Source organism: Poecile atricapillus, chromosome 1 (genome assembly GCF_030490865.1).
Source record: "Poecile atricapillus isolate bPoeAtr1 chromosome 1, bPoeAtr1.hap1, whole genome shotgun sequence".
NCBI classification, from domain to species: domain Eukaryota; kingdom Metazoa; phylum Chordata; class Aves; order Passeriformes; family Paridae; genus Poecile; species Poecile atricapillus.
The window spans coordinates 171,170,074-171,195,465 of record NC_081249.1 but is presented as its reverse complement, the minus strand read 5'-3'; the positions used below and the strand labels follow the sequence as shown (position 1 = coordinate 171,195,465).

Here is a 25,392-nt window from a genome sequence, read left to right as displayed (position 1 = left end):
GATGCTAATCAAATCAGGTCGTAAACAATCCATACAGGCAGGAAGGGGGGTTATGGTGATTGGGGAACCCTTGCATCTGCCATTTTTTCCTTGTCACATTTTTAAGAGGTAATAAAACAGAATTACCTAAATATCTACCAGACTACTCTGGGATTGTTGAGCATTTGGCCCCCCTGCTTCTGCATTCCAGCCTGGAATTATGAGATGCAAATTGGGAGTAAGTTTTAATTTCCTTAGTTTGAGATGGGTATTAAAAGTGGTAGTTCTGGGCCAAAGGTGTGTGGGTTGGTTAGCCCATGTCCCACCCCTTTGGCCAGGTAGAGAAGTGTAGGGAAAAAATACAAGGACAGAGCAGAGCTGAATTTTCAGTTTCCAGTGGCTGAGGGTTCAGGGACTCCCCAACCCACCCCTTTAACTCAGTGGTCAGTAGTCACTGATGTCCACACTGCAATATGTGTTACTCAGGTATTAAGCATAAATTTAAATGTATTTAAATACTTTCTGAATACTTAGGTGGCCACGGCAGCCTGTGGCTAAGTTCCAGAACTTTTGTGTGACAATAATACTTCCTTTTTGTTAACTAACTCTGTACTAACTCTTGTTGCCTTTTTTTTTTATTTGATGCTTTTCAATGTCTGTGTTACGAGAAATGGCAAATTATTGTTCTCTGTTCATCCTCTCCATGACATTCATGGTTTCCTGTGTGTCTCATAGCTGTTACCTCTTCCAGGCCTGGAATATTTTAGGCTATTACATCTTCTTGAGAAGCTGTTTTATCATACCCCTGCTTGTATATTTTTTTTCCTTTCATTATCCTTAGCATACTTTTTTTTGGGTTTTTTTTGGTTTGTGGTTTTTTTTTTTTTTTTTGGTTTTTTTTGGTTTTTTTAAAATTCTAATACAGTGTAAATTGTCTTAAGCTTGGAAACGTAGAGTGAACACCAATAAAAAATTCTGGTCTGTGCATAACATGAGCACTTGTTCAGCCAGTAGACTTTTAAACGCTGAAGACAGAAACTTGTTCTTAAAGCAGACATTTGTAGCAGCCTACAAATGTATGTCCTTTGGAATACCTCTGAATACCAACTGAATGGTTTTTCCTTACATTAGTAGATGTGGTGGATCAGTATGTAGGATAAAACCCATCATATTTAAAACCTGACATCTTGCATGGTTAGCACAACTGCAGTATAAGAGGCCTCTGTTTGATCTCATAAAGTGGTCAGTGTGGTTATTGTAACTGAATTTAAGGTATGCCAGAGAAGGAAGAATTAATATAAAAGTAAGAAAAAACAACTCCACTGCAGCCTCTCAGAAAGAGACAAAGCATTATATGACAAAAATAAACTTAGAAATGCTGCCACCTGATGAAGAAAGTAAAAGAAAGGTAGCTTGAGTAAATGCTGAGGTATTTTAAGAAAGGATCTTTTCCAATATTGTAACAGTATTCTTCCTTATAATGGCACTGAGTTTTTCAGGGCATAGTTTCATTTGTGCTTCCCTGTTTAAGTTCAGACATCAATGAAGTTTGAGTTATGCTTTTCTGTTTGTTTTCTTTTAAAAAAAAATAAAAATCCTAATTATTTGAATTGGTTGGGAAGTCAGGCAAAAATTCTGTCCACTCTGTGAGATACCTTCAGCAGGACTAAGATTTCTTTCTTTCCAGAAATAAAATTCATGGGGAATTACCTAATTTGCTGTGTGGTTCAATGAATTTTTCTGCTGACATGAGAAGCTGTCCCCCTGTCACCCTTATAACTAAAGCAGCAGTATGTTTACTGGTGCCATAATTTGATAACCACTTAATGTGAAAATATGAGTCAGCTTTCTTTTTATGAACTATACTTTTTCTTCCACAGAAGACAATTATCTTCCTCCACAAAGTTTAAATTGGTCTTTTTAAAGCAGTCTTTTCAGTTGAAAATAAATAGCACTAATATAGCTAGTGACTGGGGAATTGCTAAATAAGTCTGTCCTACAGATTTGGCATCCTTTCTTCTTTTTCTTTCTTCTTTTTCCAGGCCTGTTTCATTTGCCGCTTTGTTCTAACATTTGCAGAGCTCCTCAGCTGTGCCTGCCCTCCATGATGCCAGGCTTCCATTGCTCCTCAGGACTTGAGCAAGCTCCAAACTTGTGATACCCTGCAGTGCTTTTGGACAGTGATGGCATTAGATGAAGTGCAGTGGATGTCTATCTGGGTTCTGATTTGTGCACTGTATCTGTACTTAAATGGCTTAGTAGTTCTAGTGTTGTGATGTTACGAAACTTGAATGTTGCTACACCAGGGCTCAGAGAGCTATGCTTGCAAATTGCATCAGCCCCAGAGCATTGGTTCATTCCTCTGCAGCAGGTAACTTTCATGCTGCTCAGTTCCTGTCCCTGCACTGGAGGTGTGTGCATTTCCTGAGTCACCATGTTCTGTCTGGAGCAGTTTAAAAATCGTAGTGGGTAATGTTAGCATCTTGCAGTTTCTCAAAAGCTGTTAATGTGCTGTTTGACTTACAGTGTGCCTTCAGCTGGATCAGGGTAATGACCCAATTAAGTGAATGGAGAGAGGTTTTTACAATTACTTTTAACTGTGATGAGGAGAGGAGCAATGCTGTTTACATTTAAGGCCATTACTGAAGGTCAGTTGAACAGTTTCATATGTGCCAAGGAGCCTCGTGTGTTTGGTTGAGACTTTCTTGCTCGTTCTTCCCCTGCAGCATGAGCAGTGTCTGTGGGAGGTGTTTCTAGGCCTGGAGACACTGGGGTTGTAATGTAGCTCTGGATATTCCACTTCACTTAGAGAAGCTGCTGCTTAGTGCTGTGCCTTTCCCAGCTGTGTCCAGGGCCAGATTCCCATGTCTTTCCTGCAGTGGTACCTTTTTTCAGAGCTGTGTGTCTGTTACATGACTGTGCAGGTCATGTATACAAGGTGCTGTCACCCACTACGTGACCTGGTGAGTGGAGCTTCACTCACTGAGGTGTGGAGGGCTGAGCTGTGTACCTGCAGGGTGAAATTTCTGTGTAAATGTGAATATCCTGTTCTTGTGGTACTGGAGAAGCAGTAGTTTCCCTGCCCCTCACTTGGAACTTCTTTACTGTTAAGGTGCAGAGTGATGCTGTGTTTCCCTCTTCCCTCCTCAGGACTTAAGACTTTTTATAATGTTGCTCTGCTTGATGCACTATTCCAACCTTATTTTATAGTCAGCAGCTTCTTAAAGCTGCTGTGGCTGAAGCCTTTCTAGGTAAGAGTTTTTAAGCAACAGAAGAGGCAAGGTGATGTCATTCCTTTTCACACAGCTATTCAGAGCTCTGTTGGAAGCAATGAAAGCTGGTTGGTTTTCTGCTTCTGAAATAGAGATGAGCTGAGAAGCAGTAGAAATAGCAGTAGAAATATTCAAGCAGACCATAGTCCTGTGAAAATGTTGCTGTATTAGTCATGATGCCTGTTTTTCTTTTCCCAACTGGAAGAACTTTGTGGAAATGATGGTGTTACCACAAGAAGAATTAATTTTGGTCTTTGAAAATACAAGTCTTTGTCAAAATAAAGTCTTTGAATTCCTAAGCCTTGAAGTTTTTGTATTCTTATTTTTTTCTTCCACTTACAGCTGTGTGCAGAGCTACTGTTCATAATAGATCAGTGTAAGCAAGTCTAATACACAAGATACATAGTAAAATGCTGTAAGCAAAATGGTGAATAAATAAATGAATATTTTTTTTTCTTTTAAAATATCTGTAAACGGTACACAAAAGTATGCTAACGTGCAAATACCTTTCAAGTTTCTGAGACCTGAAATGTGAAAACAAATTAGTCAAATGTAGTGTACTTCTATTGACAGCAGCCTTTCTTGTTTTCTCAGGCTGCCCTTTTAAATGTTGCCGCACTGGCTGCAGGCATGACTACAAGCCTCACTTGTTTTTGGGAAACAATGCAGCTTTACTACACATCTTCATATGAAAAGCTTCATGCTCCTCCTGTATCATCCCCTGTGTACTTCATCATGAGCTCTTGACCACACATGGTGCATCAAGCACGTAGTAGTAATGTTGGAGGAATACAGAAGGAGCAAAGACTCAGACTGTAGTTTATCAATGTGTCAGTTGATCACTGATGACTCCTTAGTAACTTTAATTTTATGGATTTGTGAACATTAAGCTGTTTGAAAACTGTATTTCTCTGACCATGCTTTTGTGTGATATTGATCTCTTTAAATACTGTATTTTCTGACCGTGCTTCTGTTAAATAAAGGTATCTTATTATTTCAGGTTGCAGTTGTTAAAATGAAGTGTACAGAGCGCATTTATGCAATGAAAATTCTAAATAAATGGGAAATGCTTAAAAGGGCAGAGGTAAGTAATACAGTTTTTTAACACAGAGAATTTTTAAAATGGCATTAGGAAGATTACACTGAAGCTCTTCCAGATTAGGAAGAATTATTTCATGAGTATAGGAGCTTCGTTCTTTTCTCTTTTTTTTTCCCCTTAAGCTGTTTTAATGCAATCAAGTCTGACAGTCCCTTCCAGGCATCTGTTGTTCTCAACATTACTGTGTATTCATTTACCAGACAGTCTGCCCTAGTTCTTACCCTGAATTTATTGGCCAGATTTTTGTTTACAGTAAAGGCAAGTTAAAGACTACATGAAAGCTGAGATTGGTGCTACTATGGCATTCACAGCTGTATACAAAAATGTCATGTAAAAGGTCTTTCTTCTCTTCCATTCAGAAAGCATGCATTAAGGAGCTTTGCATCCTACAGTTTGTAACAGGATTTATATAGCTAGTAAAACTATAACTAAATATTTTTGCATTAGATTCAGATTGTAAAACAAAAAGTGTTAAGAAGGTAAATCTGTTTAAGAAGGGTTTTTTTGGGAAAAGGAGGTGTACACTGTCACAACAAATTGTGTGAATGTAAAGGCAAATGGCTACTTCACACATTAGGAAAAGATTACTGAGAATACACAGCGGGAAGCAGCTTTCTAGGATAGGTATTTCTAGGATACTTGCTCTTCCTTGGTAGAGGAAAACCTTATGGCACATATATAATATTATGTAAATTAGCAGATAAATGGGCAATAGATTTCAAGAGAAAAGACATGTAGTACATCAGGAGTTCCAGCAGTTCTGTTCAGGGGTGAGCAATAGCAGTTTTGCTGAGGTCTGAGCTTGCTGACCCTTCCCTGTCCCATTCTTCTGTTCCCTTCCTGACACCTCCCTCCCCCTAGCCTGCCCTTCCTAGTCCCTCCCTTCCTTTCAGTGAGTCAGTGCCAGGCCTTTTCCTGTGACAAAATCTCCTCCCTCTTGTTAAGCCCCTCTTCACCACTGCCTTTGCCTGATTTAGTCACAGTCTGTCCATCCATCCATCCATGCACTTCTCTAGAGGCGGCAGCAGCCTCTGCCTCCCAGCTCTCCTTTGAGCTGTCAGGAGATTTCACACCCTGGGCTGTGCTGCATCAGCGGTTCTGCATTAAGCCTTTCTCTGTAGGAGGGAAATTTGGTGCCCTTTATACGCAGATTTCAGCTGTGTTAATTCACTGGTCAGTACAGAATTATTTTAAACACAAATGTTTGCGGGGGTCTCGCAAACTCTAATGGAAATAGCGCTATGCTGCCTTCAGTCATTTTTAAAGTAATTTCATTAAGTGGCTTAAGGAGATGCAGCTTTTGCATGTAGAGAAGACAGCTGTTTACAAATTGCATTCTAACCATTCAACTGACTTGTCTTACCCTCCCAGGCAGGCATGAAGGTTGTATAATGAGCAATAGGTTTTCCAGTGCAAACTCAGGAGAAGTAACAGTCTTTCTGTTGATCTTCTCATCTTTCTGCTGATTTTCCCCATCTACAGAGGACAGTAAAGGAGCTGTCTTCTCTGCAGGACTGCTTTGTCTTTTCCTGATCAGTTTGCTCACTTGATTTGCCTTTTCTGGATAAGCAGGACATTACAACCTGCATATCAAGTTCATGCAACATCTGGGTGTTAAAAATTTCCCAAATGTGGTAAAACCTTTTAGATTTTTAAATGAAGACTGCAAGAATACAGTAGCCTTTTAAATTGAGAGTTCCATTGAAAAAGTAGACTTCAAGTATTTTATTAATTCACCGCATCTAATATTATATAAAATTATTATTATTATCATTATTATTATTATTACTACTACTGGGTTAAGAAGCATGTTGTTACACTGGTTTGTGTTTGTTGTGCATGACATTGAACATAGCAAAATACTGCTTATTCATGTACTAGCTGCAAGAAAATAACCCCATATGGTTGGAAGCCACTAAAATAAAGGACCGGTTAGTGCCTATCACCTGACATCCATAAACGGGTTGGAAGCAAAAATAGGCATGCCATTTATGTTGATAAGGACCATTTGTAGTCGTTGTTCTCACAGCAAAATACATAGTCATTAGTGTATTACTGTTGACAGTTCCAAATAAGTCCTGACTGGCTGATTAGGTAGCCTGTCATGCTTTTTTCATGTCACGTCTCAAGGCCTTTTAAGCTAGTGTAAGCAGAGAAGGAGAATTTTATGCTCTGAATTCATGATGTAGTGTTCAGCAGCATTACTGGGTTTTCAGTGTTCATAACATTCCCCTGCTATTTGAGGTTGCACAGTGAACTGGATCAAGGGACTGATGTCTTCGAAAATAAACAAACTAGTTTTCTGTGTTGGCAGCCTCCTCACATCATGGTGCCAAGAGAGCTGAGAAGTGCTGTGCTCTGGTGCTGTGGGAAGGGGATAGGATTACTTGGAGCTGCTGTAGCTGCCAGCCCTTTTTGCAGAGTGCTACTTTGGCCTTGCATTCATAAACCGTTAAACCACTCAGTTGGCATTTAATTACAATTTAGTTCTCTTTGCACCAGTGATTACTAATTTACAATGTGACCACAGCATGGTCTTCAGTAAAAATGTAGACTGAATTTTGCTTCCTTTGAGGGGAAAATAGTTGGAGATGAATTGCTAAGGTGCAGTCAGTATATGATAAGGCTTGGGCTTCCCAGGCACATTTCCATAGTACATTTTCTAAGACATCTGAAGAAGTGGCAATGACAAAAAACAAAAATCAGTTCTTTTCTAGAACCCAAACACTTCAATCTGTAGCTATCAAATATGCTGATAATGCCTCTCTGGATCGAGAAGAGTCCCAAGGTCTGTTTCATAATAGTTCTGATCCAATAAAAACATTAATATATTTTTATTGGGGAGTACTCGCTTGAAGTTTATGAAAGTTGGTTTTATGTAAAGATGCTGGGAAAACCTGTTACACAGAGCTTGCTTCTCTGAAGTGCTGCAGTGTGCCATTTGAAGTAAAGATTATTGAAAATGAAAATGTGTTATACTGGACAAAGATAAGACAGTAATAGTAAAATATGGTTATTTCCGATAGTGTGTTAGCAGTGTCTGGAACTGGGACTGTAGTGTAATAAAAGTAGACATGAAACGGTTTTCATAAAGGTCTTTATCAGAAGAATCAGACTTACTTTCCTAGAGCCATTATCTTTCTGCTACAGATGGCGACAAGTTATTATTTTTTGACTTTTAAAAATATTTAGTAAAACAAAGGTTTATCTTTGACCCAAACTGGTTTGTGGGCTTTTTGGTGTTGGGGGGGGTGTTGTGTGTTGGTGCAGAGGTTTTGGATTTGGGCAGAGGAGAGGGGGTTGGTGGATTTTTTCATTTGGTTTGGGTTTTTGGTTTGGTTTGGTTTTTTAAAGTCGCAGTCGGGATTAGAGTGACTGAATGCCTGACTGAAACCTGCAGAGATTCCCTGGCATGTCACTTGTGTAGACTGAATTCCAATGAATAGAGACCTCTGTTCAGTAATTTGAAATAATCCCATAAAACATCCATATATATTCACCCTGTGAAAACTGCTTGTTGTTGTTGACAATGGCTTTTCTCCCCCTCTCTTCCTTTAGACAGCTTGCTTCCGAGAGGAGAGAAATGTCTTGGTGAATGGAGATTGTCAGTGGATTACTACATTGCACTATGCCTTTCAAGATGAGAACTATTTGGTATGTTTGATTAATCAGGAAATAAAACTCTGGGTTGTGAAATAACTTTATTTTTGGAGTATTTTAAAAACATTAGTGCATTAAATCAATCTACCTCATGCCTCACAGCAGTGTTTAAACATTCTTGTTTTCTCCTTGAAGCCAAACTTCAAAGGGAATGACTGTAACTCCAGGAGAGTGAAAAAGTTGTGTAGGACTGTAGTACATAGAGATTCAGTTAAGCATCTTAAATTAACTAATCTCCCCTTGCATAAAAAAATGCCATGTTCAAATTTAGTATTTTGGATAAGGTTGCTATTAAGTAATCTGAGATGTGTTAACTCTGTGAAAGTAAGAAATATTTTATTTTAAACATTCACAGTGTCTTTTAAAGCAAGATTTTGTTTTAAACTGGCAAAAGCAATTTAAAAGTTTGGTATTTTAAAATCATTAGGGTAAAAAAAAAGCCTATTTCTTACAAGTATTTCTATAAAGTGTGTTTTTAAATTAGCAGATTGGCCGTCTCAGTAATTTGAGAGACTTTAGCAAACATTTATAAAGAAAATCTGTACTCTTGTGACATTTCTTTGTGATTGGTTACTAGAACTGTGACATACAAGCTCTGTTTGCTCTAGTCACAGAATACAGCAGAGTACTGGTTAAGAGTAAAGTCCGTAAAGCCCCAGTATTCTGCAATGTACAGAACCATACAGCTTCCCTGTGACTACTTCAGGCTGGGTTTGAAAACCTGCTGTTTCTGTAACATCTGACATTGCTGTAGTGTCAAAGTTTTCATCTTCTTAACACTTCACTAACATGGTAGCAGGTCAAGGATATAAATAAGAGAAAATGTATTGATAAAAGACTGCCAAAGAGTTCAGGAACTAAGTAAGAGTTAGTAAATACTCCCAACACTTCCACAGATGCTGAGACAAAACATTACTTTGTCATGTTTGGAGTATTTTTAGAATAACAAGCAAACAGTAGGAAAATAAGATGTGACTACATCTTAGGCCCTCATTTACAGGCTATTTCCGTTGAATGGTTTGTGATAGGTCCAGATTTTCATCTCTCACAGTTTAGCTGTCTCTGGCACTGCCTCATGATTTCAAATCAGTTTGTAGTTTCAAATTCTCACAGAATCATCCTTCAGACTTGCATAAAAAGCATCCAGTTTTGTATTTCCAAGTAGCTTGTAAGAATGGAGCTACCTAAGGAAAAAGTGTTAGCTGTGTGAGATAACAAGCAATAGCAAAGACAGCATAGAGGGGGGATCTTTTCCCAGAGTTCTCAAAGGTGTTTAGATATTAAAGTTTCACCTGACAGCAGAATGTAGACATCTGATTTAAGATCCAGTATCTAAGAAGGCAGCAGTTCTTGTTTTGCTTGACAGCCAAAGTCAGCAGATGCCCAACTTGCCTGAGGTCTGCTTCTGCATGTGCATTGGAAGGTGCTGAGATGCTGCCTTCCAATTTGGTCTGTTACTCAGAAACCATCTCCTGTAAATGTAAATGTCTGGTGCTTGCAGATGGAGTGGATCCACAGCTCAGTCACCATTGGAAATGATGCATGAAGAAAAGGTGAAACACATCAAGAAATCAATTAATCTGAAAACCTGGACAGAAGGTTCTCTTCTGTACCATATAGTACTTGTCTAGGGGCTAAAAGATCTCTGTTCAATTCTCTTTGGAGCTTGAAGTTTATAGCTATGTTTCCTCATCCTGTAGAGTGCTGCCTTGTTACAAAGCCTGGGCAGATTTGGTTTACTTTTTAGCTGTGCTGTTAATCCATGGTCCTTGCAGAATGGAATACTCAGCTGGGAACTGTCCTGGGGTGACGTCCCTGCCACAAAAAAGAACAAAACAAGAACAGACTGCAGAGCTTGGTTTTACAACCTGGTCCTCTGCAAGAGAAATCTCTAGGTTCCAGTATTTCCTCCCAGTGATGTTTGTGCATCATATCTAGTGATTCTTAAATACAAAATCACATAAGCTAACCCTGAGCAGATGGAGAGCCTTGTGTTTTCCCCTTGTACTCTGCCTCCTCTGGCTGTATGATAAAGGGTTCAGAATGAGACAAATAAAAAGTAAGATACTAATGTAGAAAAGTAGTATCTGCCTTTGGAGAGTCTAAAAGTACTTAGAGTTTTGTTCTCTCCCTTTAGTATTAACAGAGCATTTTATAATGCAGAACCTAAGCAAGAACTACAAAATTTTATGAAATATATATGTTCTGGAGTTAATTTTCTGATTCTGCTCTTGTAGTTTAAAAACCTTTCAAGTAAACGCACCATGCATTACTGTTTTCTAAACGGCCAAATCTTAAAGGGAAACGTGGAAATGCTGCATAACTTTTTTCTGGTTCTTAAAATGCTTTCGTAAGAGATAGCCTGTGTCAAGATGGGTTGAATAAACCTTTGGTGATTTAGCTGAAGCAGATATGATGGAAGTGAAACACAGTCCATGAATATTGAAAACTTGTATGGAACTTGAAGTTCTCCATCTCTTCCAGATTCATATCTCTTAATTTTCTTTCCCAGTCTCATTCATAAAAAAGGACATACGTGTATTTGACTGCCATCAGCCTCTCAAAGGCTTCTGGGTACTCATGAGAGTATTTTTTCCTTTGATTTCTAACTACTCTCACCATTTGATGTAGTCACTTCCCTGGAAGAAATGCACTACTGCTAGATTTCAGCATCAAAATAGCTTTTATTTTAACCCCATAAGAAGAGAGAAGCACCTCCTGGAAAGCAGATCATTTTGAATTGAAAGATTAATAAAGTTCTGCTTCCTCATAGAGGAGATCTCACCATCTTTCTGTGATCCAAGTGCCTTCCTTCGTGGGTCACCTGAGTTTGTGTTGCGTTATAAATGCTTAGGGAGCTGACAGAATTACATTACCTTGTCTCTGACAGGGAAGACATTTCGCTTCCCACAGAAGGTTCTATATAAAGTCCCTTTTCCTTGAATTTGAGAGAAAATACTTCAAGATAATAGCCCTTTTAGAACATCAGTGGTTTCTGTCTGTAGCATTTTGTTTTCAAACATAAGTGTTGCAAGTGTACAATGTTCAATATATGTTCAAAGTTCCTTGGAGCAATACTCACAGATTGATTTATGTGATCATTTGATGATCACAACATAAGTGATGCAATTTGCCTATCAGATTAAGCAGTACTTTGAATAAAATAGAAAAAAATACCAAAACTTGTGGCTTTTGGAGTCGCTCTTTCAATCCAAAAGATAGTGAGGAAATGGCTAATATTGCACTTGATGTTCTTGGCACTTCTCTCTTCTTTAATTTGCTTCTGTCGTGGAAGATGAATCTATGGCAGGAATGATGGGCTCTAGTTTGCTTTACTTTGAGGAGAAAAATAAGACGATGGCTTTGGAAACTTAATTCCAGGATAAGCAAAGTTAATCCTAAAACCATATATCAAATCATCTTGGGAAACATGGAACAAAATGGCTCAAGACTGGTAGTACTAGATGAAGTCATTATACTTGAAGTGATGGTCTGGATTTAGGTGGATATTGCTAGGAAATACTGAAACATAATCCTTGTTTTGTATAAGGAACAAATAGCATGCCTGGGTCCTTTTCTTTCATGTCACTTTATCAGTATTGTCCTTTCCATGGATAAGATGGTGCCTGATTGGCCTAGGAGTCTGTTTACTTTTTCACTGAAATATATTTCAAAGAACATTAATCTTGGACTTTAAAATTTCGCACTTTAGTGCCCCTGGCTTGACAGTGCTTTTGGCTTGTCATGGGCATCCATGTATAGTATAGTAATGTCATGTACAGTGACATCAAACTCTTGCCAGCTGTGTTATGTATCCATAATGTGGAATGTGCTAAGATGAGTATCTGAAGACGTTGATGTGATAAGTGCCAGGAACAACGACTAATATTGAAATGGTACCAAAACTACAAGTAGTGATGAAATGTGTATTTTAGACTAAGCCGCATCAAGTATTGATTTTAACTATACTTTTTTTTTTTCCCTCTTTCATCATGCTTTGGAAATTTTCAGTTTAAGAGTCAATGACATACATTAGTTTTGGTGATATTAGGTCATTTTCTCTGTGGTACTAGTTAAGACAGAAATAAACCTATCCTGATTTACTTCTTTGTTGTTGCCATATTTTATTTGGGGTTTTTAATTGTAGGAACTAAATGCTGACGTGCCATTCTTACTGTGATTATTAAAGGAATATGATACCTTTTTATACTAAATAAATAAAAGTAAAACAGAAGACCACCAATTTCCACTACTTTCCACAAGCAAGGAAAAAAATGGTGAAAGGGTTTTTTCAGGGGTTAACTGATGAACTTCTTTTTTTTTTTTTTTTTTTCTTGCCAGCTGTGTCTCAGTACTTGATTGCTTTATTTCTCCATTTTCAGTATCTAGTGATGGACTACTATGTTGGTGGTGACTTGCTGACACTTCTCAGTAAGTTTGAAGATAAGCTTCCTGAAGATATGGCTAGGTTCTACATTGGTGAAATGGTGCTTGCTATACATTCCATACATGAGCTGCATTATGTGCACAGGTAAAATGGCTTCTCATTTGGCAAAAAATACATGTATATATGAAGTTAATCCCAGATTTACTGCTGTGTATACAAATGCATACAGTAGCCAAAGGCAAACTAATATAGATACATGCTTACTTTTTGCTGTATAATAGCTGTAGATACATTATTTTAAATACCAAGTTTTAATGGATTGATATCAGATGCAGTGACATTTATCCAAATAACCTTTTAAAGTCTGTTCTATTTTTAATCAGGGCTCTTGACTTATTCTCAATTCACTTACTAAATATTTATCTGCCTTTGTCGAAGCAACCTAGAAGTTTGAAGCAGTTTGAAATGGTTTGAACTTTCTACAGATGTTTAGACATTCTGCAAAATTTATGCACAGTAAGCCCATGATAACATCAGTGCATCTACTTATCTGAGGTCATTCTCGAACAGCTTTTGTAATCAGTGGGCATGTGCTAATTGTTTTTGCGCACAAGATGTGTATTCTGAATCAGTGGCTACCATCAAGTAAACTAAGGTTGTGGTTGGTAGTAGCTGTACAGTTAAAGTTTAAAAACCATAGGGAATTCTCAACTATAATGCTTTGAACTATTCTGATTGCTTTTTGATTGCTGTTTTAAAAATTGAAAAGATATTTAAACCCTCTAAAACTCCTGTGAGTAAATATGGACAATACTTGGGGATTTAAAAATGTTACAGCCTCAGAGAAGTTCACCAGAGGCACCATTGCACCAATTTCCAAGGAAGGTGGCCTGACTTACTGAGCAGCTACATCTCTTCATGGGGCTGAATGAAGGTCTGTTGTGGCAATAGGAGTGTGTGGCTCTGGGGTCAAAACATGTGCTTTGAACAGGTCATGTGCCAATGCCCAAGAAATTACTGCTCGGCAACAGGAATGGATTAGGAGGAGGCATGATTGCTCTGGAGATGGATTCAGAGACCCTTTGAGGGCTTATACGACCTGTTAGCTGTAGATAGGAGACAGTGGAGCTCAGAAAGGAGGCATTATGCCTTTCTGAACAGCAGTTCTGGTCCCTGAGGCAAGTGAGAGCTGCATGCCAAGCAGAGATTGGCTCATGCTGCAAGTGCCACTGTCGGCAGTGTTCTTTAAAAAACAAACAAATTAGCGTATAGTTGTATATTAGTTTTCATAGTCCCCTGCAACTACTGAGCTTGACTTGTGCTTGTGAAATGTGGACAATATCTGGAACTGAAATATATGGAATAAGTTTAATAATGCAGAATTACTAATGAATATGTTGAGGAAGTGTAGTGACATAGTCTAATTTTCTCAACACATATTTTTGTGTATTATCACAAGTAAATATGCATTTAAATTTATGTAGACAGGCATAGATTAGCATTTATTATTTTGTATTAATACTGCTAATGAGCAGCAGTATTAGTGACATTTCAGTAATTAATTTCAGAGCATTAGCCCTTGGTTAAATAAGGTTAATTCAAGTTTGTGTTGGAAAAATGTATCAAGCTGGCAGGATTTTTATACATATGTAAATACCCTTTACCCTTTGTTAAATCTGTCACTGTTTTTCTCACAAATGTCAAGTGTGAAGCTGGAATTCAGCACCTTTAAAATCAGCCATTGTCAGCTTCCACATCTCTGTAGCAACATATATTAAAGCACCTTATCTTTGTTTACTCCTAGTAATTCTAGTCTCCTCAAAGATTAAACTGGAGGAGTTGTAGTTTTTAAGCTTTTCAACACATGTAGTGGCATTTGGAACTTAAAATGTGAAAAGAAACGCAGGTTTTATGGGGCGGCAAAACTGTTGGGTTTAAGGTTGGTCAAGAGGAGAGAGCCATAAATAGTACCATAAAAGGAGTTTACATCAGTGGTAAAATTCTATGTTATTTTGATTGCAAATCTTTACAAGCAGAGCTAATACTGTATGTTTAAATCTTTCAACTTCTATTATGACAGGGATATAAAGCCTGATAATGTTCTTTTGGACATGAACGGCCACATACGACTGGCAGACTTTGGGTCCTGTCTGAAAATGAGTGAAGATGGCACAGTATGTATGAAGCAAAATTTATTTGGGTCGCTGATAGTAGGACCTTCTAAATGAATTGCTGGTATTTAAGAAATTAGACCTCATCAGTGTGCATCAGGGATGTGATAGATTGTGAACTTTCTGGCATCCTAAAAATTGAGCAGACAGTATAACTCAACATACTTAAATGCATTTTTGAAATCTTCATCTCTTTGTTTTCCAGGCTGCTGACTTTTTAAGTTATTTTTTGTTATATTTTTCTGCTTTTCATTTTTTCTTCTAATGACCATTTGAGTCCAAGGGGGAAGGGTGAGTGACCTGCTACACCAGTTAGGCACACACAGATGTGGAGTCATCATCCCTGTAGGTGTCAAAACAATGTGTAGATGTGACACTTGGGGACATAATTTAGGTGGACTTGTCAGTGCTCAGTTAACAGCTGGACATAATGATCTTAAAGGTCTTTTCCAACCTAAATGATTGTCCCGATTCTATAAGTAATAAGTGGTTTGTTTTATATGCTTTTGACAAATGGAACAGCAACATGATGGTAATTGGCCATCTTATGCAGCAGATTGGATTTACCTCTCAAAGCTGAATTGCTTGTGACAGATTTTGTTTGTTTTGCCTCGTTTAGGGCACTTCCAGGGGTGCCTGTCCTGCCAAAGTATGGCATGCAGCATCCTTCACTGGTTTTGGCACAAACTCACATCTTGTTGATGTTCTCTATTCATAAAATGCCTGTCAGAACTTTACCATAAAAAATGCAAAATGAGGGAGCCATTAGAATTTAGAACATATTCCTAGAGATTAGTCTGCCCTGATGGTCAGTGCTTCCCTACTACTTTTGCACAGAGTAAATTCTCTACATTATTCCTGTAGTACATCCAGTTGCACATAAGGCAATAAACATTTGACTGATTTCTGACATAATAAAGCTTGCCCAATTTGTTCTGTATCTTCAAATCAAACTGTAAAATTCAGGGTTAGGACCTGATCTCCCTACTTACTCATTTTTCATTTCAACTTCTGGGCAGCAAATTGCAGTTTGAAAGTATAAACAGACACAAAGGCAAAATATATTTTGTCTTTCTACTTTCACAATATCTGTGATTATTTTGGGTTTCTACTGTGTTCAGAATAAAACGTATCAACTGATTTTATGTAGCAGTAGAATGGAACTTAATCTTTGAAGTCTTTGTTACTTTTTTAATATTTTCTTTGTTGTGTTGCTATGAATTTATTAATCTATTCCTTCTTCAGAATCATGTCGTGGTGTTTATCAGGAATACTATTGTTTGAGTAACACAATTGCTGAGAGAAACTGGAAACTTAGCAGCATTATGTTTGCCTTATTTTTAAGGTACAGTCATCAGTAGCAGTGGGTACTCCTGACTACATCTCTCCTGAGATATTGCAAGCGATGGAAGATGGAATGGGGAAATATGGGCCTGAGTGTGACTGGTGGTCACTGGGTGTCTGCATGTATGAAATGCTGTATGGTGAAACACCCTTCTATGCAGAGTCACTGGTGGAAACCTACGGGAAGATTATGAATCATGAAGTAAGAGCTGTATTAAATCTCTTGTGTTCTGAGTTTATGTTTACAGAGAAACTTATCACATAAAGATACTGATGTAGTTGTTTGCTTTTTCTCAGTGTTTTAGATTGATGTGTAGGTTTCGATTCAGGTTTTAGGAGTGCTTGCTTCTGTGAACTGCAGAAATTTAATTCTTTGACAAATTGAAATTTTTCTCTAAATGCTGATTTTCTTGTTGGAAAATCTAAGCAATCATCACAAAATCAAAATTACTCTGATTTTTTCAGTCTAGAGTTATTTCAGTTGTTAGTGGTAATTACAGTTTTTGGATCTTATAGTTTGCCTATGATAATAGACATACGTTCTAAATGTAGATTATATTTTGACAAGAAAAACAGGTATTTAACCTATATTTTGGAAAAACATTCTTAAATGTGACAACATAAAGAATTGACTAACATCATGGGATTTTAAGAGTTGAAATTGATTTTATCATGAGGAGTACATCTCCAGGAGATGAGTGAACCTCTGGCTAAGAATACCAGTTTGTCTTTACTGTATGATCTTTAATATATTGTAGTACAAAAATCCTGGTATGTCTTAAAAAAAAATGGTGCATTTCCTAATAGAATTATTGTAATCACAGGTCAAACATACCTATTTTAAAGAAATTGAAAAATTATTTCTTGTACTTGAAATCAAATTTAAGACAAAAAGTCTGTCACTGAATGTATTGAATTGTGCTCTGTCATTGATCACTGTAACTAGAACAATATTTGACTATTCATTTCCATTTTTATTGGTGTAATTTATGGCTTTTTTGAAACTAGTTGAATGTTCTGGAATTAATTCCCTCTCTAAAAATTTATCTGTTTAATTTTTTAGGAACGATTTCAGTTTCCATCCCATGTTACAGATGTATCTGAAGAAGCAAAAGATCTTATTCAGCGACTTATCTGCAGCAGGGAGCGTAGGCTGGGACAGAATGGAATAGAGGATTTTAAGTCTCATGCATTTTTTGAAGGACTTAATTGGGATAACATCCGAAACCTAGAAGCACCTTACATTCCAGAAGTTAGCAGCCCTTCAGACACCTCAAACTTTGATGTAGATGATGATGTACTAAGAAATCCAGTGAGTCTTCGTTTTTAAATATTACTAATGGAAGTATGGATCTTTGCTGCACTGTAAGGTAGTAGTGAGAGCTTACTCCAAAATAAAGAGGTGAAAAATATGTCACTCCAAGTGTGAAAAATTCAAGTTTTTCATCTCTTTGCATTTTGTGTTATCAGAAATCATGAACTGCTTTTTTAAGTGGTGGCACTTGCCAGACTGCATTGCTGTTATATGGTCAAAGTTAAAACATATTTAGGTAGGGAATAAAGCCCCTCAGTTACCCTTTTAGTTCACCTTTACAAGGAGCTAGTAGTTGGATTTATGCCTTTTCAAAGGTGAAAAAAAAATACATCTTTAGAAATACACATATATTCTCTGTGAGGCTTGCAAGCAATGCTGTCCAATTGAGAGGACTCATCCTGCTAATTCTCTGCTGACTTAAAAAGCGGGAGGTTGGTTCTTGGAGTAGGGAGCATTGGTGTTCAACTCCTCCATTCCTGTTGTCTTGTAGCTTACAAATGTGTCAGGAGGAGTAGAGAGCTTTTGTGGTAATTTGTTCATTGGCTTGTATTCCAAGAAATTCGGAGCTTTTGGCACGTTTTTTGATTACATGTCTGACAGTAACTAGAACACTAACACTAACAGCATGTGTTTTGGTGCCAGGTCACTTTTAATTAGGAACTTGAAATTTTGGGTTTCCTTTTACTGGCTGCATTGTGCTTTGAACTTGTTGAAATGCTGCCCTTTCAATTGCCAGTTCAAGAGGCTCCGAAATTCAAGTCATTCTATTAGGCGACCTAATCTGAAATAAAGCTTGTCCAGGGGCAGTGGAGCATAACTGCCAATTGTCAGTTGGTGTATTAAGAAAAATCTTTCCATTAGCTGTCTCTCTTCTAGCTGTTGAGGCTCAGTGAAATGCCTTTCACTCTGTATGTGTTCTCTCTTGGGTTTTCATGCATGTTATTTTCATGCAGGAAGTGGTGCCACCAAGTTCTCATACAGGCTTTTCTGGATTGCATTTACCATTTGTTGGGTTTACATACACAACTGACAGGTAAGCAAAGGATATTTGGGAAACTTGTTTCCCAAATGCAGCTAATTCCTGGGAATTGTCATTTTTATAGACAGTTTGCTTTCCATAGGTATACCTGTTGCCAAACCCTTATTCCTTGTTGTTGATTTTTTTCCAAATGTCTGAACATATTTTGATCCTGTTTGCCAAGATTAGGTGCTGTTGTATTTAATATTTTTTCTATTTGAAATGAAAGAAAGTTAAGGGACTAGATGTGTCAGTTGCAGTTTCTGCATTGAGAGGCTGAGTGCAAGTCTTGTCCATACTGGACATCTGCCAGGAGTGTTCAGGATTTTCTCATGGCTCCACTGTCCTGCTGGTAGACCAAGTTAACACAGAGGGCTCTGAGCATGGACGAAGTGGCTCACTTTGCATATCTTTAAAACGGCCTCCATCTGACTTCAGAGAGCTCTCAAACATTTGCTTGTGTCTGATATAAGAGTATTCTGGCCAGTTTATTATTCCATTAATTCTCTTTGCTAGGGTTTGTTGCCCCATGAACCTAAAACATGCATGTCATCCTTCTCACAGTGAGGTCATGTGCCTTAATTTAAATCCATCTTTGCCATGCTTTAAACTAAACTTTTGGGGTTGTACCTCAGCTATCTCAGTGCAGGTACACTTACCTGCTTCCATTTCTGCCAGGTACCTTTAGGCTTTGGCATGGGAGAGTTAACATTTTCAGTCATATAGGCAGTTTGTGAAGGTATATCTGCATCACTGAAGTCCTGCATGCAGGTATCTTAGTTCTACAGCAGCATGCAGAGTAGCTAGGGAATAATAACTTTACCCTGAGAATTGTCTCTACAGTAACAATTACTGCACTAATTGTACTGTAAATTTAAGGTGCGTATTTGGTGGAATCCCAGCATGTCCCAGCTATAGACTGCTGTGGGTATTTATTAAAATGTCCTAACTTAGGTATTTCTTTTCAGTTCTTTATCTGATAGAGGCACTTTAAAGAGCGTGCTGCAGTCTGACACTGTAACCAAAGATATGGATGTACAGCGAGATTTAAAGAACACTTCACAAATAGAAGGCTATGAAAAGAAAATACGGAAATTAGAACAAGAAAATACGGATTTGAACAGAAAACTGCAAGGTTAGTGGTTTATATTTGTTTGGATTCTTAGTTCTGCTCACTGGAATATATTTTATTGAAAATCTTTTCCTTTCTTTTTGGATTTTAAGAATCTACACAGACAGTGCAGAACCTCCAAGGTCCAATGTGTGTTACGGCAAATACAAGCCGTGATAAGGAGATTAAAAAACTAAATGAAGAAATTGAACGGTTGAAGAACAAATTAACAGGTAAGCCTCCAGCATGGTAATTATAGTAATGCAATTTACTTTGCAATAAGTAGAATTAATGTTCTTGAGGTATTTAAAAAACAAAGGTTTTTTTAAAGCCTTGTTCAATATTAAGAGGCATTTAGGTTTTTTCCAGATGAGTGCTTAACTAGTTCTTCCACTTGCTTGGCTTGATAGCACGTACTAGCATGGGAAGTCCAGAGTGTGATGAATTGTGAAGATGGATTTAGTTAAATATTTTGTGTGATATTCATTTTCCTAAAAATCTCAGGAGATTCTGTTCTTACTCCTCCATTTGGGGAGGAGTATTGTGTTGGAGAGGTTTTACTTGGAGGCAGGTGTAAGAGGCAGAAGTCTGGTTGCTCTTTAGTTACTAAAAGGAGTAGATGGGGGGATGTGTAGTAGTAGTTCACATTTAAATATTTCTGAGCTTCTGCTCCCTTTGTGTTTCTGTGTTTGGTGATGCATTAATTAGGAAGCACTGAGCGCTGCAGAAAAACAAATACTGGCATCTGTCCCAAGGGAAGACTGACTCACCCATATCACTGAAAATCTGTTGCTTGACAATGCTATTAGTTTATCCATGCAAACCTCCTGTTAGCACCTAATTTTTAAGTGGGAATCAGTGATAAAGTGGTAGTTTTGAATTCTAATGACTTGGCTGAGAGTTTTATAGAGGCCTGTATAGTGTGAGTTCAGATGCTGAGTTGCTGATGCCAATTTTTTTAGAATATTTTTCCCCATTTCATTTGACAATATACCCTTTTTCTAGGTGTATGCACTGCAAAAATCAGCTCCACTCTCCAACATAGATTATCATTCCAAAAAAAGCTGTTCTTGTGTATTCTGAAATTAGGTTTGGATCACAATAGTTAGGTTAAGATTCTACTTTTGCATTCAGGTTTTTCTAGAAATAAAGATTTATTCTTTCAGGTTTATCTAGTTCTTCAACCAGTGATGTCCCGTTAAATATAAATTCTAGAAGTGTGTTCTGAATTAAAAAGAAGTAGCATTAGTTCATATAGGGTGAGAGGACATTTTTTCTGAACTGAGGAAGGGAATAATACTTCAAGCATTACAGCATTGCTTGGGATCATGAACATTCTCCTGTTCTGCCACAGATATCAGTGGAACTTGAGTGAGACAATTATTCCCTGTGAAATTTCTTATTTATTTGTTTAATAGAAGTAGTAATTAAAACCAAATAGAGAATGGCAGTTCATTTTCTTAGAATTAGTAAGACTGAGCAGGAGTATATAAAGGTGGCTATGTTGGGTTTATTGCACTTAAAACCAATAATTTTAAATCAAATTTCTTTAGTTGTCCTTGAAAGCAAAGTGAGAACAAGCTGCCAGGACTATGGGCAGTCAGGTCTCCAGGTTACCTTGTGCAAGATGGTATTTCTTTCCCAAACTATTCATTAGTTCTTATCTAGAAAATAAATAGTCCTTGCGTGTCTTGCTGGATGCACTAATGACTATTGCCCTTTTGTTGCATACTGAAAACTTTAGGAAACACATTACTAGAACTGGAATTGGCACATTTCAAGTTTATTTTAGTATTTTCAAGGATTAGAAGTTGTGTTCCTCAAAAACAAAGCCTTGTGCTAAGTTTTTTTTCACTTAGAGATCACAATCTTTGGGACTGAGAAAAAATTATTTTGAACCAGATGTCCCAAAGTTACTTTAAACAGTCTAAAATGGTGGGAATAGGAAAGAAGTTGATTTTCCAAGCACAGTGATGCCAATTTGCATGTGTAATGTGGCTTGTTTTATTAGTGTTAATTTGGGACCAGTTACCTTTCATATGTATTAATCTCCAGATATAAGTAAACTGGAAGCTCAGCTTGCGGATGCGGTGGCTTTTCGACAAGAACATGAAGACTCTATACACAAGTTGAAAGGACTAGAAAAGCAGTGCAGAGTCCTGAGGCAAGAAAAGGAGGACCTTCATAAGGTATTGATCCAAAGATAGATAATTTTAAAAATGGTAATGTGAAGTATTTCTAGAGCAGTTACGTTGTGATTGCAATTTTAGTGTTTTAAATTCTGCTTTTCAAAACTATGCAGAGATGTTAGGGAACCTGTTCAGCAGTATAATAGCTTTCCAAAGTATCACACTCTCTTTCTTGGAAGTTGATGGGTTTGTTATTTCAAATGTGTTCTGCTAGATGAAACAAACACCTAAAGAATGGTTTTAATTAAGCTGTTTAATTATTCTTAATTGTTTCAGTAGAAGTCTGAGGGCAACCAAGAGAGACCTCAGAGCTTTGGGATGACTTGTTAAGGGATCAGGAACACAAGTATTGTTCTCCTTCATTCTTCCAGTTTCAGGGAATGATGAGGGAGGAAACAAACCCAGCAGAAAGCTGGCTGGTATCCCTAGCAGAATTATGGGGTTTTTGACCATGGGTCACTTTACATGACACCGGCCCTGCTGGTGACATTTGGTGTACACATGTCAATTTAGGGGAAAAGGATGTTTGCACAGAAGTTAGCAGGACTCATGGAAAGGACCCATTTACTCTTTTTTTATACCAAAAGGTAAATTATTCCTCAAGGCTAATGTTGACTTTCATGTAATCATTGAGTTTATTTGCTGCTGTGTAAATTATCCCTTTGTTTGCTTCCTAAAATTACCAGTATTTCAGTTTTAAGTCAGCAACATATTTTGTAGTAAAGTAAATAGGGATTTGCATATACTACCTACCACTTTCAATAATAGTAAAAAAAGATACCTGTATTGGAATAAGTAGTTTTGCAAAAGTCTACCAGCCATATTGGTCCTGAGCATTCATATAGATCCAAAAGTAATCCATGGGGCAGAATTTCTGGGCTCTTTGTACACTAGAATTGAATAGTCTCTCTTCTGTCGGTTAACCACCAGTAGATGTTATTTGCCAGAGTGTACGAATAGCAGAGAAGGTGGATCTGCTGCTTCTGGTCTGAACAAATGCTTTTTGGGAAGTTTATTTTCCTGCAATGTTCCTACTAATGGCAGACTATACAAAATCCGTTGTATAGTATATATTTATTTTGTTGTGTCATTCTGCTCCTTTTCTTGTTTTTTCCTCCCACTCTCAAATGATTTTATGTCAAACATTCTATTTGTATTTTAATCCTGTTAATTTTTGTTAACTACTTTCTGTAAAGGAAATATTTTTTTATACTTCCAATTAAAGTATTAAGAGGTTCACAATTTGTTTTAAGAAATCTTCCTCAGTTTTATGAAAAATCTCACGTTTGCTGTAGTACAGTCAGTGCTGGTACAATTTATTTGATGTCTCTCCCGTATCTGCTGTCTGCTAAAGCATTCCTTTAAACAAGGTTACAAATGTGCATTACATGGTGGCAATCTAAAATCAATGAGGTGGCTTTGTGTGGTCACACTTAAAAGAAAGACTTCTGGGATACCAAAGGTAGCTTTGGAGGTGCCACACTAGAAGCAGAGTAATGACTGGTTTTGTATGTCACTGCAGCTGCTTAGTTAAACAATTGTGTAAATTAAGAATTAGAAATCTTTAGTAGTTATGTGAGGTGGTCAAAACAAGCTTATGTAGTTTCTTTCTCCTTGGAAAAAAAATATATGGAGTTCAAATAACTCTTTTTTTATTATATTTTTTTTTTAAACCAGCAACTTGTAGAAGCCTCAGAGAGATTAAAGATGCAGTCCAAAGAGCTGAGGGATGCCCACCAGCAAAGGAAGCTGGCTGTGCAGGAGTTCTCTGAGCTCAGTGAGAGGATGGGAGACCTGCGCTCCCAAAAGCAGAAGCTGTCCCGGCAACTCCGTGACAAAGAGGAAGAGTTGGAAGTGAGCATGCAGAAAATCGATGCTCTGCGACAGGATGTCCGTAAATCAGAGAAGATAAGAAAAGAGGTAGCTTGATAAAATCTCTAGGACTCGCGTGTTGCAACTGCTGCTTGCCCAGTACCTCATATGTGATTGTATTGAAAAATTGGGATAGTCATCTGGGGATATTCGTGGGGTTTTTTATTTGCAGTCAGACTGATTTGAATCTTGAGGAAAGTATTCTTGCTTGTATGCCCAGTTTATTAGTTCTGGTGTTTTGATTCTTGTAGAGTCTTGACTCACAGTCAGCTTGAAACCTATAAAGCTCAGTGAGTGTCTTCATGTGTTCTGAGGCTGGAGTATTCTGACCTCATTGTTTTTTTAACTGAATGTTTCTCTTCAGCTGAAGGGAGGAATAGTGATACAAAACTAAATATGTGGTTTTCCTTCCTCTGTAGTTAAGTCATAGTATCTGTAATATCTTTAAGCAAGTTAATTTCCAATTAGTATTCTAGGCAATTTATAGTTTTACATGAGATGAAGTGGATAGCCAGAAGAGGGCATAAGAAAAAACTACTGTGGTTAATCTGGAGTGTTTTAATCACTGAAAAATCATCCTGTTTTCGGTATTCTCTGGGTGAAGCATAGAAGAGAAATTCAAGAGTTCTGTAAGCATTGCTAGAAAACTTCTGGCAAATTGAAGGGTAGTCTATGAAAATGTAGTGGATAATGAAGTTTCTAAGGCTTTTATCCATGAACAAGACATGATAGTTGACTGGAAATTGATGAATTGCTGTGGCATCTCATCTCTAGAGTAGAGTGCAGCAGGCTTTCAAGTGTTGTTGCTAATGCAGTTAAATACTTTCATGCAGAGCTTTAAAAATCTCCTGTCTTTGTTCTTAAAAATTTCTCTCTACTCCCTTTCATAACAGTTGTATCAATCTTCTATTCAGAACACGGTGTAGAAGTTCATTATCTTGTCTCACAGTTCTAGCTACAATCCTTTTAAAAACAACTTTGCTGGTTTAATTTGAACACAGAAAAACAAATCTTACTCTTCCTGTCAGGGTTTGAAACTATGCTGCTATTGCTTGAATTCCAGCAGTTGCCTTAGTTGCCGCTAAATCTAAATTGTCTTTCTGATAAACTTTCTGAAGCCAGTAAATAGATGATCAAGCTTATTTTGTTCCATAATTGCAGAGTAAAAATATTCATGTTTATATTTAAAGTGTTTTGCAGTAATTTGGTTCAAAGGTTGATATTTTTAAGCTGCCTTACTTAGGTACTGAGGCATGGAGCTGACCTGTAAATGTGGGAGACTTTCTTCTTTCTCAGCTGCAGTGTCTTCCTCATGCCATTTCCTTCTCTTTGCTGCAATAGAGGCTGTGCAGTTGTGCCTGAATGGGCTTGATGTAGTTCACATCAGTACAGTCATAAAATAATAGTTCTGTGCATGTGACAGATGGATGCCTGACTCATTGAAGGCAAAACAATTATCATGACATTCTGAAATGGTTGTTATACTTGTGTAACTTAAAATAGAAATAAGTAAAACTTGCTGCTAGGCCGTATGGAGGAAAGGAAGTTAATGATACAGATAGTGTTATCTTGTGTTGAAATGACCTAAAATGACTCATTGCAGTTGGAAGCCCAACTTGAAGAAGTTGTAGCAGAAGCATCAAAAGAACGCAAGCTCCGTGAGCACAGCGAGGTTTTCTCCAAACAACTGGAAAATGAACTGGAAGCTCTAAAGGTTACATGGTTTTTGACAAATATTTACTCATGGCCCAGAAGCTGCAATAGTTTGGCTTGCTCAGCTGTTGATACCAGTGGGAGACTTAAAAACTACAGCATTACTAGAAACCTGACTTAACCTGTCCAGATTTATTTGCCTATTTTGCTTGAAAGCCTTTAATTTCTGGGTACTAATGTCTTGAAAATACTCAGTTTATATAAATTCTAAGCAGCTACTAAACCAATATGATCCAAATCTGTTACCTCTGCAAGCCATTTC

At 37.5% G+C, this 25,392-nt stretch overlaps 1 protein-coding gene across 11 annotated transcripts in view; it reads left to right on the top strand.

Moving 5' to 3' along the window:
* CDC42BPB (CDC42 binding protein kinase beta) overlaps positions 1–25,392 on the top strand; it is a 91,360-nt gene that overhangs the window by 36,997 nt on the left and 28,971 nt on the right. For 10 of the 11 annotated variants that reach the window (XR_009276957.1, XM_058832902.1, XM_058832892.1 and 7 more), the window contains exons 3-14: positions 4,252–4,335; positions 7,909–8,004; positions 12,393–12,541; positions 14,478–14,571; positions 15,914–16,114; positions 16,976–17,224; positions 18,181–18,260; positions 19,214–19,380; positions 19,470–19,589; positions 21,412–21,545; positions 23,223–23,465; positions 25,021–25,131. Coding sequence is in view for 10 of the 11 variants with exons in the window: in XM_058832902.1 (XP_058688885.1) it covers positions 4,252–4,335; positions 7,909–8,004; positions 12,393–12,541; positions 14,478–14,571; positions 15,914–16,114; positions 16,976–17,224; positions 18,181–18,260; positions 19,214–19,380; positions 19,470–19,589; positions 21,412–21,545; positions 23,223–23,465; positions 25,021–25,131 (1,728 nt within the window). In the remaining variant the exon portion in view is untranslated. Of the gene's footprint in view, positions 1–2,608; positions 2,628–4,251; positions 4,336–7,908; positions 8,005–12,392; positions 12,542–14,477; positions 14,572–15,913; positions 16,115–16,975; positions 17,225–18,180; positions 18,261–19,213; positions 19,381–19,469; positions 19,590–21,411; positions 21,546–23,222; positions 23,466–25,020; positions 25,132–25,392 lie in introns of those variants that run through there. The other variant, XM_058832911.1, reaches the window with a different exon arrangement.